The sequence below is a fragment of the Triticum aestivum genome, chromosome 2A (genome assembly GCF_018294505.1).
Source record: "Triticum aestivum cultivar Chinese Spring chromosome 2A, IWGSC CS RefSeq v2.1, whole genome shotgun sequence".
Lineage (NCBI taxonomy): Eukaryota > Viridiplantae > Streptophyta > Magnoliopsida > Poales > Poaceae > Triticum > Triticum aestivum.
Genome location: NC_057797.1, coordinates 726,657,649 through 726,673,559, shown reverse-complemented (window position 1 = coordinate 726,673,559; position 15,911 = coordinate 726,657,649). Strand labels below are relative to the sequence as shown.

Genomic DNA, 15,911 nt, shown 5'->3' with positions numbered 1-15,911 from the left:
CCAGAAGCTAGCGTTCCTACGTACCGTTCATCCAGTTCTTGGCGGGCTGGAAGTGGTAGGCGGTCCTGCTGCCATTGCGTCCCGTGCTCTCGCCCGCCGCGTCGGGGGCTACCGGCAGCAGCCGGAGAGAGGACGACGGCGAGAGGAGGAGGCAGAGGTGGAAGAAGGCAACGCACGCGGCGAGAGGGAGCCCGGCCATGGCCATGGCTGCCCGTCGCGAACCGAGCCAGGCAACGGCTGGTTCTTATGGGCTATGGCGATCGGCGGTTGCTTTGCTCCGAGTCCACGGAAGGATCCTGGATTTATGGCCGGCCCCTCCGGGTCGTCTTCTCCGTGTCTCTAAGTTTACGCTTATCGCCGGTCTTCGTTCGTACGATACGAGAGGCGCCAATTTGATATGCGAGTGAGGCCGCCCTCGGGTGCATATGGATAGACGATGGCGTTGGGGTTGAGGGATCGGGATTCCTAGTCACCCTCTCGTTCGGTTTCTGGCTGTTATTTTTTCTGAGTTGGGAGTTTCTGACTTTTTGTTTCAAGATCTCGCCAGGTCTTCTGTATTTTTTAGTCAAAAAAGCTAAAAGCACCGCCCAAATGAGAATGGGTTTGGAAATGGGATCTACTTCGCTGCAAGCGATGCCTTCTCCCACGAAGCAAGATAAAAAGCGTAACTTAATCGCATCTCGCAAAGGAAAAACGTAACTTAATTCGCAGATTATGACATACTTTCTCCGTCCGAAAATACTTGTCGAAGAAATGGATAGAAATGGATGTATCTAGAACTAAAATACATCTAGATACATCCATTTCTCCGACAAGTATTTCTGGACGTAGGGAGTACAATACCTAGTCCACAAATTAGTTACAAGTAATCAACAGCCACGTTTGACCAAACATCTACGTATTTCTTTAATTATTTATTTACAATGGTGAGGTTTCCAAGGGTACTTATCATGATCAAAATATACCTGAGCAGCGGCAGCCCCGCTTCAATGGCCAGGGCTTAGCCCCGTAAAAGCCCAAATGACTAGATAATAATACATTTATATATCCTGGAAATGATCAAAGTGATTCAAAACGGCACCGTTTGTCTTTCAGGCCAGGCTCGGGCTTCGTGTTTCTAGATTAGGCTTTTTTGAAGCCCGGCCGAAAGTCCATCCCAACCCGGTGTATGACCCGGTCTAGAGTGAAATAACAATTGGGTCTCTACAGAACATATTTTGAACCAATAATGGCATGCTAAAGAAGTGTCATTAGGATTGCTTCAATAGCTGGCCAACCGGGATGCCCGAATTCTTGAATTTTTGTGGAGCCTGCTTTTATTTTACAAATGACACTTGGCTATCATTTGATCATGTCATGTCTCTGAATTTGTTGTTCTTTTTTTTGGCGAGGAATTTGTTGTTCATTGGAGCAAAACTAATCGTGTTAGAGTTCATGTATTTAGATTACAATTTAACTTGTTGAGTCCAAAGTCTCAAGAATTTTGATTCTCCACCATGAGAGATTAGGTGCAAAAGAATAATGTGTTGTAATTGTAACTTCCCATGCAATGATCTAAAGATCATGAGTCCGTGACACTGAATAATTCAGACAAGATCATGCCACACAACCTTTCTTCTTTTATCTGTTTTTTCCTTTGTTGTAGAAGAAATCATGTGACATTATTTTTTAACACCAAAAATTGGCACAATTTTGTTCCAGTGAATGAAAAAGAATACAATTGCCACAATTTTGTTCGAGTGAAGGACAAAAAACACAATTGCCACACTTTTCTGAGAGAAAAAAACAATTGCCACATCTTTTTTTGTGCAATGTGGCAGTTTGGGCCCTTCAGCTAGAAAGGGCCCGCCTAAAGGGCCCAATAATTGCAGGTGAGCAGATCGAGGCCCACTCCTTCCCCATGTGAAGCCGTGCACAGAAAGAAAGAAAAGGAAAGTAGACACCAACGCGAAGCCCAGGAAGAGAGCGGAGTGGAGGACGAGAGGAGGAAGAAGAAGACGCGGCATCATGGCGGCGGCTCATGCGGAGGCGGCGGCGTCCCCCACCCACCGCGCGTCCATCCAGGCGACGTCGACCCCGCCGTACCCCAGCGCGGCCCGGATCGCCGACTCCTCCTGCTTCCCCCAGTACACCGCCTCCCTCAAGTGTACGCATCCGCATCCTCCGCCCCTAATCATAAATTCCTAATCCGATCGCCCCCAATTCAGTTTCTGGCCATGATTTCTCAGAAATTTCGTGCGTCTGTGGTGGATCACTGATGAGGTTCTGTGTTCCCAGGTCTGGAGACCAACCAAGACAAGAGCAAGTGCCAGCAGCAGTTCGATGACTACAAGGAGTGCAAGAAGAGAGAGGTTCGCTTTTGTTTCCCCATCCCCTCTCTGGCCTTTTCTGATGAGTATATGATGGATGGATTCAAACTTCAAATTGATGCGCGCATCTGTTTTTTGTCTTGTAATATGTGTTTGTTTACTGCACTTGCTGAATGTTCAAGGGGGCCTGTAGCTTATGTCAGACAGCAAGTGCCAAACTTGAAACAGAAACTTGTTTGTTGTGGATCTGGAGCTTAGTTGTTCAAGTATAACCTTTTAAAGCAAAAATTAATGCACCTCATTGTTAATTTTTTTTTGTTTGCCCAACTGCTTTAAGCACTGTTGGTACAACATGAACTGGACTTTCTTGCGACGAAATCAGTGACTACGTGCTCTTAATACTCAATGACATCCTACCCACAAAAATAAAAATAAAAATACTCAATGACATCCAAGAAATCATTTCCTTGCAAAATACTTTGCTCTAACATGATTGAGCCCGTATACAAGTCGTGTTTATTGTCGAGTAAGTAACAAGTGCATAAGCAGTAACGTTAACAACCCCATACAGAGAAGCCATTGTGACATGGATTGTCAAATTGCCAATGAAATGCAAACTGCAATCTACTGACTGACTGAGTTCATAGCTAGCTACTGATACTTCCTTTCTTTGTAGTGAGCTAGTGTATAGCATCCATTTTCCTGTAGAAGTCTAGCCTTGGGAATGTGCTTACATTCTGTTCTCAGTCACCAACTTTCTGCCATCACTGTAGTCCAGTTATGTGCATATGATCTCTTCTGGATTACAGAAACAAGCCTCCAGGGTGAACCAAGTAGTTACCTTTGAATGCTCTATTGAGAATTTATAAGGTCGTGTTTGGTTGCTTGCATGAGTCCTGTCCAGGTCCACCAGAACTTACGTTTGCCGGTGTGACCAGTCTTCCACCATGCTGATGCTCTGCTAATCAGTTCACTCCTTGATATTGCTAATCACAGTTCTTTATTTTAGAAGATATCCATAAAAAATTAGAACATATCCATAAAAATAGACAAAATAAAAGAGGTTTATTGTTCATTTGATTTTGTCATTCCTTCTTGCTTCATGGGAACTAACTTTTTGTCAAACCACATAAATAAAAAGGTATATGGTGCTTAAATATATGAGAAATCCATTACCATGGGCTGCTCTGAAGTCTAAAAGATTCTTTACATTGGCGGTCTGTATTTAGTCATCTTGTGGTCCTTTACTTGAAAGTTGAAACTGTACAAGGGCAAATATATATTCATTGTACTGCTAATCTTCTACCTACGCATTGGAACCTTCCATGGTGCTTCTTTACCTTGCTGAGTTATCAATTTCCGATCTGAAAGCATCATCATATACAGTGGTGTCACTTGTACAGGGAAGCACTCTCACCCCAACCTATGTGATGTCGTACTATATTTGACAAAACATCTAGGCATACACATCACTTACATCCCTCTCTCATACGTCTTTAGCATATGTGATAAGATTTGGAAAGTGTTTGTGTGGATAAGGATATAAATAAGATCTGAATCATATCGGGGTTTCAATTAGGTTTGCATGGGAATTTCTGGGTTTCTTAGCAAGTCTACATGACATATGCTTTATTCAAATACTCCCTCCGGTCCTTTTTACTCTGCATATTAGAATTCTCTAAAGTCAAACTTCACAAAGTTTGACCGTATTTATATGAAAAAATATCAACATCTGCCATGCTAAAGTTATACAATATGAAACTTTAAGTCATGACACATCTATTGATATTGATTTCAGATTGTGAATGTTGATACTTTTTTCTATAAAGTTGGTCAAACTTTACGAGGCTTGACTTCAATCAAATCTTATATGCGAACTAAAAAGGACCGGAGGGAGTACCAATTAGATTTCAGGTTACCTGAACAAATGCTCTGAACTAATGTTTACCCGAATTTCGCTTTTAAACAGGACTTTTTCCTTATATGTGAATAACACTGAACAGTTATGTGTACATATGCTAGGTCGCTGCTTCCTATAGCTTCCTTTTTCTGAGAGTTGCATCTCACATTGCGCTTGCATTTCATTATTCACAGAGGGAGGCTCGGCTGGAACGGAACCGGAGCCAGACATTGTTCGGGTGAGAAATTGGAGGAGCACTGTGCAGTGAACTGGAAGAGTTAATGCTAGTGAAACCATGACTCGGTTGATTTCCTGATGTTAATTTAAGCTGTTGAAGTTAGAAAACAGTAGAGCACTCTGGGTTCAGAGAGATGTAAGGACAAGATGTCACTAGAGAGTTTCTTCAATAAAATGGTACCCCCAGAAACGCTTGAAACCACGTCAAGCCGATGTGGGATGTTTCTGTATTTCAGTACTGTATGTTGTTTTGATGTCCTATTGAATTCTGAAAGACTGTAAGAGGTTTATAAACAAATAGTTGGGCAGAAGTCTTGTGATTGCGAAGTTTCGTCGGAACAAAGAGGATATTGGGGTTGTTCTCTCCCGTGCCAGGCAGAACACTTGGATGTCAAGTGTTTTAAATAGGAATTTTTCCTTGTATACTTGGATTGAACTTGGGGACTTGGATGTCACGTGCTTTGCTTGATATCTTCAGCCATCTCAAAACCAAAATTAAACTTAAACATTGCCATACCGGCTCCTTGACCAGAGCACTGGAAGAGCATCATCGTGTGGGGGCGGCGGTCCTCTCCAGGATCACCGCCCACCGCTCAGCGTCCAAAGGTTCGCCGAACTGTGGTCGCCAATTTGGGGATTTCAAATTCGTCGGGTGAATCTGACAAAATTTTGTTCATGTTGGAGAAAATTTTGTCGAAATTCCATGACATTGTTAGTGTTTGAGTGACATCCTGTACTTTTCCTGAAGATGGAGCAATTTTTTACACCACAGGTGCAGAGAATGGCGGAAGTACCACAGGTGTAAGGAACTTCGTAAGACTGAAGGCGCAGAAAGTGCAAGCTTTAGCTATGAGATGAGCAGCCCAGCTCAAGAGAGAGGACACTTCTGGCCCCACAAGCACCACCGGTGTAACGAGCCATCTTCCGCTGATTCTGATCAAGAGGGAAGCAATTCTGGAAGAAGTTTGTCTCAGACCCAAATGGTAACTCTAGGGATGAGAGGACGAGGGCCATGTGTTCTCTGTCATGAGGCAACACAAAGGTGACGGTGATTCAGATTTTCCTGATGAAGAGGCTACTTCTGGCCCCAATGTTTGATGGTAAAGTCGCGATGCTACGTGTTGTAGAAGAGAGGATCGGAAGAAGAAGGTCCCTTTAGATAGTGGCTTTTTCAGTGGCAGATCTTTCAAGGAGATTGGCGGTGGCAATGAGATTCTAGGTGCATTGAGGGTTTCCTCAACCATCACATATTCAGGTAAACACATTTTTCTTTTCTTTCATTTCATTTACTGCACCGAAAAATATATTCAATTGTTAGCTTAGTGTCCATGAATGTTGCATATCAATTGGTCACCAGTAGAAGACTCAGTAGTCAGTATCTTCATCGCCCATGCACACTTACTGATTTCTTACAACCATGCATGTATGAGTTTTTTTTTTCTTGAGTAATTGGCAGTTTTGCTGCCTGTATATTAAGATGGAGAAAAGAGAAATACAAAGTTGGTGAAGCACGTGGTGGGATCCTCTTGCTGTGGGACGACCATCGTGTGTCCATCTCGGATGTCGTGGTCACTCCCTTTTGTCTATCTGCCATGGTGCACTGCATTGGGTCCAATGTTAAGTTCAAAATTACCTCCATCTACGGTCCTACGTCGTCAACACTCAAAGATGCTTTCTTTGCTGAGCTCCTCTCCCAGAAGCCTCCCTCCGGAGACCTATGGCTTGCCCTTGGAGACTTCAACCAAATCTACCGTGCTTGGGACAAGAACAAGCGCAACGTCAACACTAGCCGCATCAGCCGTTTCCGGACAACTCTCCAGGCTTGTGAGCTCAAGGAGATCCACCTTCAGAACCGGCGCTTCACGTGGAGCAACGAGAGGCAGAACCCCACTTTATGCAAGCTGGACTATTTCTTCTGCAACGCGGAGTGGGATGCCCAGTTCGGCACCCACATCCTTCATGCTCTGTCCTCCTCGTTATCTGACCATTGCCCCCTGTTGCTCGCGGATGCAGTCGGGCCGACCAGGCCGAAGACTTTCCGATTTGAGAACTTTTGGGCCTCCCTCCCGGGATTCAATGAAATTGTCTCGGGGGCTTGGGAGGAGCATTCGGAGCACTCTGAGCCTTTCCAGGTGCTGCATCACAAGCTAAAAAAACAAGCGTCCGCCTCAGTGCTTGGAGCCGCAGACTGCTCTCCAACGCCAAGGTTCAGCACCACGCCGCCCTTTGGGTTATTCTCCACCTTGACATTGCTCAGGACAGCAGGCCCTTATCCCAGGATGAATGTGACCTCAGGAAGCGGCTCAAAAGGAGGGTCATGAGTTTGGCTGTTCTTGCAAGGGCGCGAAAAAAGCAATGTGCTAGGCTTGCTAACCTCAAGGAGGGGGATGCGAATACCAAGTTCTTTCATCGTCGCGTCAATGCGAGGCGTCGCAAGAACCACATCCACCGGCTCAAACACAACCAACGGTGGGTCACCGACCATGACCTCAAAGCGCAAATTATTCACTCGCACTTCTCCGATGCCATGGGCAGAGATAAAGAGAGGGACTATGATTTTAACTGGGATGAGCTTGACTTGGGCTCTCATGACCTCTCGGCGCTGGGGGAGCCCATCTCGGTGGAGGAGGTCCAGGAGGCGATCAATCAAATGCCAAGTGACAAAGCGCCCGAACCTGATGGGTTCACGGGGCTCTTCTTCAAGAAATGTTGGGACACCATCAAGGATGACATCATGAAAGCCATCTCTCTCTTCAGCAACCTCCGAACCGCAAATCTGCAATGGCTAAACTCAGCTAATGTTGTTCTTCTCCCGAAGAAGGAGGGAACTGAGTGCATCCTGGACTACCGCCCCATCAGCCTCATCCACGCGGTAGCCAAGATCATTGCGAAAGTTCTGGCCATCCGGCTTGCTAGCCATATGCACTCCCTTGTCTCCCATGCCCAGAGCGCCTTCATCAAGACGAGGAGCATCCATGACAACTTCATGTATGTCAGGAATTTCGCGCGTCGGCTTCACAAGCGCAAGACGCCTGCGCTTCTCTTTAAGCTGGACATCCGTAAGGCTTTCGACTCGGTGAGGTGGGAGTACCTGCTGGACCTCCTTCAGAAACGAGGATTCCCTAGCATCTTTCGGAATTGGGTCGCCGCCCTGCTATGCTCCTCCTCCTCGCGCATCCTGCTGAATGGGTTGCTGGTGAGCCAATCGTCCATGGTTGTGGCCTTCAGCAAGGCGACCCCCTGTCTCCGCTTCTCTTCGTCCTCGCGATCGACCCTCTTCAGAAGCTGCTTGAGGTCGCCACTCGGAAAGGGCTATTGCACAAAATCCGTGGCCGAGGTGTGGCGCTGCACACCTCCCTCTACGCCGATGATGCTGTTGTCTTCTTGGCCCCAATCAAAAGCGACGTCGACAACCTCTCCAACATCTTGCGTCTATTTGGGAATGTCACTGGTCTGTGCACCAACTTCCTGAAGAGTTCGGTCGTCCCAATCCGATGCGAGAACATCAACCTGCCGCACGTCACCCAAAGCTTACATGCTGGGGCTGCTTCCTTCCCCATCAAATACTTGGGCCTGCCCTTATCTGTTTGGCAACTCAAAACAGTGGACTTCCAGTTCCTCTTGGATAAGGCGGCGGCAAAGCTAGGCGGCTGGGACGGCCAAAATATTACCGCCATTGGGAGGGCGGCCTTGGTCAAGTCCGTGCTCTCCTCCCTGGCGGTCTACTTCATCACCCCACTCATTGTGCCGACGGGCACTCTACGGCAGCTCACAAAGCTTCAGAGGGCCTTCCTTTGGGCAGGATCAGATAAGACAACCGGTGCAAAATGCAAGGTGAATTGGGATATCGTGTGTAGGCCTTCCGAGTTTGGGGGCCTTGGCGTACTCAACACGGAAAAATTTGCGAGGGCACTAAGGCTGCATTGGCTTTGGTTTGAGTGGAAGGAGCCGTCCAAGATGTGGGTCGATTTGGGGAACCCGTGCGACGACAAGGACTATGATCTTTTTTACGCCTTCTCCACCATCACTGTTGGCAATGGAGCCCGCACACCTTTTTGGGATGCTCCTTGGGTGCATGGGAGAAAGCCCAAAGACATTGCTCCGCTCATTTATGGTGCCGCCACAAGGAAGAATTGGAAAATCAGAGAGGCTCTGTTGGACAATGCGTGGATATCCAAAATAAAGCTGTCACACGATTTCTCGATTCACCATTTCAGCCAATTCCTCCTGCTCTGGTCTAGCATTCAGGGCTTCCAACTGCAACACGACACGGAGGATGAGATTGTGTGGAAGCATACTGACAGTGGACTCTACACCGCGGCTTCTGCCTACAAGGCGCAATTTCATGGCATGATCCGCTCGCCTCTAGAGCATGTTATTTGGAAAGTTTGGGCCCCTCCCAAAGTGAAGTTCTTCGCTTGGTTGGCCGCCCAAAATAGAGTGTGGACCGCTGACCGATTGGCCAAACGTGGATGGCCAAACTGTGGCCTTTGCCCCCTTTGTAGGCGTGAGCAGGAAACAGTGGATCACCTTCTCCTCCGATATCGGTTCACCATCCGGGTATGGAACATGATCAAGGGGTGGCTGCAGATTGAATGCATTGATACCGCAAGCTGGCAGCACTTCGAATCTGCCAAGGAGTGGTGGATCGCGCTCTCCGACTACTCCGTCCCCAACAGGAAGGCGGTGGCCTCCCTCACATTGCTCACCTCTTGGGCCATCTGGAACGAAACATAATGCGAGGGTGTTCCGCCACAAAAGTGCCCCGCCATTTGTAATTCTAGCCCTCATCAAAGAGGAGGCGGCACTTTGGGTCGCCGCCGGTGCTAAGAAGTTGAGTTCAATCATGCCGGGAGAGTAGTCCCTTTGTAAGGCGGTGTTGTAATCCCTCAAACTCTTTCTTCTCTCTTAATTAATATATGAGGCAAATCTTTTGCCTCCTTTAAAAAAAAGTTGGTGACAGGAACTGGTACATAACAAAGATGCTAATCTGGCTCCGGTTCAGGGTTCATTTTGAGCATCGGATAACCAATGAATATAAAGAGATGGCTGAAGAATGTCATCCTTATAACTAACTAAAGTACGCTAGAAATGAAGTACACTAGCGGTTCTCACGGCCTGGAACAAATGGAAGGAACGCAACAGGCATGTACTCACTCCTTCCCAAATTACTTGTCGCAAAAATGGATAAAATGGATGGGAGGAGTTGTTGGAAATATGCCCTAGAGGCAATAATAAAAGTGTTATTATTATATTTCTTTGTTCATGATAATAGTCTTTTATTCATGCTATAACTGTATTATCCGGAAATCGTAATACACGTGTGAATACATAGACCACAATATGTCCCTAGTGAGCCTCTAGTTGACTAGCTCGTTGTGATCAACAGATAGTCATGGTTTCCTGTCTATGGACATTGGATGTCGTTGATAACGGGATCACATCATTAGGAGAATGATGTGATGGACAAGACCCAATCCTAAGCCTAGCACAAAGATCGTGTAGTTCGTATGCTAAAGCTTTTCTAATGTCAAGTATCTTTTCCTTAGACCATGAGATTGTGCAACTCCCGGATACCGTAGGAATGCTTTGGGTGTACCAAACGTCACAACGTAACTGGGTGGCTATAAAGGTGCATTACAGGTATCTCCGAAAGTGTCTGTTGGGTTGGCACGAATCGAGACTGGGATTTGTCACTCCGTGTAAACGGAGAGGTATCTCTGGGCCCACTCGGTAGGACATCATCATAATGTGCACAATGTGACCAAGGGGTTGATCACGGGATGATGTGTTACGGAACGAGTAAAGAGACTTGCCGGAAACGAGATTGAACAAGGTATCGGGATACCAACGATCGAATCTCGGGCAAGTACAATACCGCTAGACAAAGGGAATTGTATACGGGATCGATTGAGTCCTTGACATCGTGGTTCATCCGATGAGATCATCGTGGAACATGTGGGAGCCAACATGGGTATCCAGATCCCGCTATTGGTTATTGACCGGAGAACGTCTCGGTCATGTCTGCATGTCTCCCGAACCCGTAGGGTCTACACACTTAAGGTTCGGTGACGCTAGGGTTATAAAGGAAGCTTGTATGTGGTTACCGAATGTTGTTCGGAGTCCCGGATGAGATCCCAGACGTCACGAGGAGTTCCGGAATGGTCCGGAGGTAAAGATTTATATATGGAAAGTTGTTGTTCGGGTTCCGGAAAAAGTTCGGGTTTTTTCGGTATTGTACCGGGAAGCTTCCAGAAGGTTCCGGAGGATTCCGGAGGGGTCCGGAGGTCCGGAAATTGTTCCACCACGTCCAATACAGTAGCATGGGCTGTAAGGGGGCGCCCTAGCCTTAATGGGCTAGGGGAACCAGCCCCCCCAAGGCCCATGCGCATGGGAAGGGGGAAACCCTAAAGGGGAGGCCTCCACTTGACTTGGGAGGCACTCCTCCCCCCTTGGCCGCCCCCCTTAGATGGGATCTAGGGCTGGCCGCACCACTTGGGGTGGGAAACCCTAAAGGGGGCGCAGCCCCCCCTCCCCCCTATATATAGTTGAGGTTTGGGGCTGCTAAACACATGAGAACTTCTCCTCTTGGCGCAGCCTTACCTCTCTCCCTTCTCCTCATATCTCGCGGTGCTTGGCGAAGCCCTGCTGGACTACCACGCTCCTCCATCACCACCACACCGTTGGGCTGCTGCTGGATGGAGTCTTCCTCAACCTCTCCCTCTCTCCTTGCTGGATCAAGCCGTGGGAGACGTCACCGGGCTGTACGTGTGTTGAACGCGGAGGTGCCGTCCGTTCGGCACTAGGATCTCCGGTGATTTGAATCACGACGAGTACGACTCCTTCAACCCCGTTCTCATGAACGCTTCCGCTTAGCGATCTACAAGGGTATGTAGATGCACTCTCCTTCCCCTCGTTGCTGGTTTCTCCATAGATAGATCTTGGTGACACGTAGGAAAATTTTGAATTTCTGCTACGTTCCCCAACAGGAGTTGCATTATTGCTGATCAAAGCAGGTCTAGCAAGACATTGGCATATCTTTGTCCTAAAGTTCAAAATTTAAGGAAGGGAGAAGCTATGGGATCCACAGATCATCTCCCAGGAACCCACAGTGTCATAATATTGACACCTACTGCTGAACTTTCTTCTCAGGTATACTATACTGCTTGCTGAATGTGATGTTGCCGAGGCTTTATGATAGTTCTAGTGTGAATTTGAGGAAAATAACTATGGAATAACCTGTTGAGTCATTTCTCTAAGTACAGGTCCTTCAGAACTGCACGCAATATCCTAAGCTGGGGTTCCTTTCAGGTCTATGGTTGCAAACGGTGAAACGGTGGATTTCGACATAAGACGCAGCTAGAAAGCCTTGATGAAGAGCTAGATGTACTTATAGCAGCACCTGATCATTTCTTGTATCTGCTTCAGCCTTCAGGAAGGCTTTTGTGCAACTAGATAACCTCAGATAGTATGGCTGCCCCTATTTCCAGTCATTTTTGAAGTTGAAGAGAGAAAAATAAGTGGATGCACTAGATAGCCTAAGACCTAAGTTAATACATTGTTCCCCCTAATTGCAGTGCCGTGTTCGATTCGATGAAGTGGATATTTTATATTTAGTGAAGAAGGCTTTGAACAAGTGTTTCATCAGTTCATTACTGTTGCATCAGTTGATTGCTCACCTTCTTAATTTCGGTAACCTTGTACTATGCTGCATATACTTTCTGAAAATGCTTCTAGGAAACATACTCCTCAAGTGACATATCCCTTGTTGCTACTCATATCATTTACAATTTTAGATTTCTTTTTGCAGAAGGTACAAACGACTCAGATATGTAATTGCATAAAACAATGGTATTGGTATCATGTGGTATTGTTCTCCTAGAGTGATTACAATCTACATTGGTACTGTTACACTACAGATACTTGTGGACTGCAGTGGAAATGATGATAAGTATCCGGAAAATGCCTTTTTGAACAAGAGAACAACACTTCTAAAAGTTATTGAGGAATCTCCAGTTCGTAAAACAATTATTTCTGCAATAAGGTACTAGGTCCTCTCCCCTGTTTATCTCTGTATATCATTATTCATCAATACCAAACACAACTTGCTAAAATAAAAATAAAAAAAAATCAAACATAACAAAGTCCCACTGTCTGTCAACTAGTCACATGATTTATGTTCCCAGATTGAAACATGTAGTAAGGTTGAGAATGTGCTGACGCGGTTTGACACGAAAGCATCACAGATCAAGGTTCCACAATGCATTGGAACAGGCAAAACGCATCGCAAACATGAAAGAGTTACTGAAGACAGGTGTGTATTCAACTAAAGTGCAAGGCATTCATGTTCAGATTCAGAAGTGGCAACTCACTGTTGGGGGCAGATTCATACAAGCATACAGTAATAGAAGTACTACATCAAGCTGGACTTGTTAACGTTGCTGTTGTGATAAGTTCAGAAAGATATATAAAGCATGCAGAAGAAACAGGGAGCTGCTGCTGTTGCATGCAGTCAGACAGTGCTGTTGGATGGACGTCTTGCCTTTGCTGAAGATGTGTGGAACAGCTAGCTGATCGAAGCAGATTGAACTCGACTGTCTATTCGCGGATGTGGAAGAGCTGGAGCTGGGCGTTGTGGAGCATGGCGCGGGTCCGCTCGTTGGCGGCGTCGCGGGCGCGCAGCTCCCGGATCTCCTCCTCCCACTTCTCCACCCTCTCCTTGTGGATCCTGGCAAGGCAATACAGCAAGCAGGTGGTGAGCAACCGAGGAGCGAAGCACGGCGGTGCGATGCCGCTTGCTGCGGCGAGTTGCTTACGTGCACAGGCGGTCCTCGAAGTCGGCGGCAAGGTCCTTGAACATGGCGCGCCCGGAGTCCAGCATCTCCGACACCTGCAATGCAACGCCACCCGCCGATCGTTCATGTCTCCGGCCAGGCCATCGCGGGCCGATCAAGGCGGGATCGAGGAGGAGGAGGAGAGGGCGAAGAGGCCAGTGGACCTTGCGGGTGAAGTTGTCGATGGCGAGGAGGATGCGCTGGACGTGCTCCTCCGTCTCCGCCGAGCCCACCACCTCAGCCTCCGCCGCCGCCACGACGGCCAACTCCTCCCCGTCCATCTCCGCCGTGCCGGTCCTCACGGCGACCCCGAGGGACGCCGCCGCCGCCCCTCCCGCGCTCCCCTGCCTCCCGGCGTCGTCGTCGTTGCTCTGCACAAACGCGTGGAGATTTTAGCTGACGGCACAAACTCGAATCAAACTCCAAACATCGGTGAGCAGTTCCTCATCCGCGAGGGAACAAACACATTGGAGCTGAAATCGCAAATCACCGAGGCACACCCACATCCCATCGATCGGTGTCGAAATTCGAACACGAACTGGAAACCCCATCCCCAATTAGACCCGAATGGTCTGCTCCCCATCACACGCTCCGCCCAAAATGCCAAGGTCGATCGGGGTCGAATACGAAATCTCCCGAAGCCAAAAATAAAAATAAAAATTCCCCAGTCGCCCACCACCGCCAGGGAACAGACGAACAACTCGTCAGAACCAAAAAAAAAAGCCGGACCAACGCACGCACGAGCAGGAGCAGGAGCAGAGCAGACCAAGCTCACGCGAGACAGCACGGAGGGGAGCAACCACGGCTCGCGTCGCGGCCCCGAAACCCTCGCCCAAAAACTGCTCGCGGCGAGCGAGACACGCACCGACGCACCCCCAAATCTGCGGACGCGCCCGGGAACACGAATCGAACAAGCAGGAGAGAGGGGGAAGGGTAGGGGGTGGGTGGTAGGGTTCTCTCACCGTGCCGGCCGTGCGCGCCCGCTTGGCGATCTCCCGCCTCGCCTCCATTCCTCTCGCGCGCTCGCTCGCTCGCTCGCTCACACTAGAGGCGGCAACAGAGGGTAGGAACTAGTAGGAAGCAGCAAGGGTGGAGGGCAGAGAGATGGGGTATATGGGCAGAGGAAGCGGACTGACGAGCCGCTGGGCTGGGCCTACTGGGCTTCCACGGAACGGGCCTCCTTCCGGGCTATGTCTCAAAAGGTTTACTTGGAATGCAAGTTTGGCTGCCAGCTTGCAACAGCGAACGAATTTGGATCAAACTCTGCTGCGGGCCTATATTAGATGAAAAAAAGTGTTTCTCAAAAAAAAAAGATGAAAAAGTAATTAATGAGCCAGAAGTGGATTCCGGACCCTTAGATGAAGGGCGACGCTACACGTCAGATCAACCGGGTCGCGAGCCGTGAGATGTAGCGTATCGAGCGGCCAAGCGGCGCCTCCATCAATACAACAAAAGTCTTGTTGTAGATTTTTCTTGCAATAGAGGTCTTGTTGCAGAATTTTATTTTTGCAACAGAAGTCTTGTTACAATTTTTTTTGCAACAGAGGTATTGTTATAGAATTTTTTTGCAATAAAAATGTTGTTATGGATTTTTTTTTGTCTTCACTTTTTTGCAACACATGTGTTGTTGCAGAAAATTTGCAATGGAAATCATGTGGCAGAAACACCACGTCGCCGCTGTTCGCCTCCGTCTTTTTCAGCTCTGTCGTTGCAATTGTCATAGGGGGTGGTCGGTGATGGCCGGGGGCGATGGGAGGAGGTCGTCGACGGCCGTGCCAAGCAGAGCCGGATGCTCCACGGCGGCCGACGGACCTGCAACGACTGATGGTCGTGGTGGAGGCAGCAGATGACCGTGATCTACAGTTGCAAGCCCTGATGCCCCTGCTGCAACCCGGGGAGCGCCCCGCCGCTGCTGCTACAGACCCGTCATGTGTTGCAGCTTGCAAGCTCACCACCAGATTTGCGCCTAGCCGTGGTGAAGGAGCTGTAAGACATGACCGGAGATAGTTGATGGCTACCTTGTTGTGCAGTCAGATGTAGGAGGACGAGAGGTAGAAGGTTGCAGCCTTGCATGTGGGCAAGAGAATGCTCGGGATGAGGAATAAGTGGTTGATGTTGGATAAGGTAGAGGGAGCCATGGGCATCACGTCATGTGAACAGGTGGCACACGAGCCATGGGCGTCACGGATGAACCCAGAAATCGGCCGGTTGATTAGAAGAGTTTTCCTTAGATGAAAGAAAAAATAATGAGCCAGTTTTTGGTCAAAAGTTGGACTATATCTTTTTTGCAGAGACAACCTTGCACTTTGTACAAATTAACCAACACTTCACAGCACGCACTCCTATAAAAAATATGTATGTTTATTTCTTTGGCCCGAACAGAAAAAGGTTTCGATTTCAGATCCATTTAGACTGTTATTTTTTCATTGACGAGATCTTCGAAGAACAGCAGAGGGTAGGAACTAGGAAGCAGCAAGGGTAGAACAGCAGAGAGATGGGGTATATGGGCAAGAGGAAGCGGACTGACGAGCCGCTGGGCTGGGCCTACTGGGCTTCCACGGAACGGGCCTCCTTCCGGGCTATGCCTCAAAAGGTTTACTTGGAATGCAAGTTTGGCTGCCAGCTTGCAAC

At 48.0% G+C, this 15,911-nt stretch overlaps 3 protein-coding genes across 3 annotated transcripts in view; 1 reads left to right on the top strand and 2 right to left on the bottom strand.

Moving 5' to 3' along the window:
* LOC123190615 (fructan 6-exohydrolase-like) overlaps window positions 1-432 on the bottom strand; it is a 6,604-nt gene extending 6,172 nt beyond the window's left edge. Inside the window, exon 1 of the mRNA XM_044603287.1 lies at window positions 25-432. Coding sequence (XP_044459222.1) covers window positions 25-205 — 181 coding nt within the window. The 5' untranslated portion in view covers window positions 206-432. The remainder of the gene's footprint in view (window positions 1-24) is intronic.
* A 1,599-nt stretch (window positions 433-2,031) lies between these two features.
* Window positions 2,032-4,773, top strand: LOC123190613 (cytochrome c oxidase-assembly factor COX23, mitochondrial; the record flags this gene model as incomplete). Its single annotated transcript, XM_044603285.1, is given in 3 exon segments — window positions 2,032-2,146; window positions 2,278-2,351; window positions 4,404-4,773. Coding segments are annotated over 3 exon segments (237 nt in total), but the record flags the coding sequence as incomplete, so codon positions are not given.
* A 7,992-nt stretch (window positions 4,774-12,765) lies between these two features.
* Window positions 12,766-14,362, bottom strand: LOC123190611 (uncharacterized). The gene is made up of 4 exons (XM_044603284.1): window positions 14,243-14,362; window positions 13,445-13,651; window positions 13,263-13,336; window positions 12,766-13,174 (listed from the first exon to the last, which is right to left on the bottom strand). The coding sequence occupies exons 1-4, from the start codon at window positions 14,288-14,290 to the stop codon at window positions 13,045-13,047; spliced, it is 459 nt and encodes a 152-aa protein (XP_044459219.1). The 5' UTR covers window positions 14,291-14,362; the 3' UTR covers window positions 12,766-13,044.
* Window positions 14,363-15,911: the final 1,549 nt, after the last annotated feature.

What these genes read in the sequence shown, in the direction of transcription:
- LOC123190611 (XM_044603284.1), bottom strand. Translation starts at nt 14,290, where the DNA reads ATGGAGGCGAGGCGGGAGATCGCCAAGCGGGCGCGCACGGCCGGCACG. An exon ending in TCGACAACTTCACCCGCAAG is followed by an intron (nt 13,337 to 13,444) that starts GTCCACTGGCCT and finishes GTTGCATTGCAG; the next exon opens with GTGTCGGAGATGCTGGACTC. An exon ending in TTCGAGGACCGCCTGTGCAC is followed by an intron (nt 13,175 to 13,262) that starts GTAAGCAACTCG and finishes TTGCCTTGCCAG; the next exon opens with GATCCACAAGGAGAGGGTGG.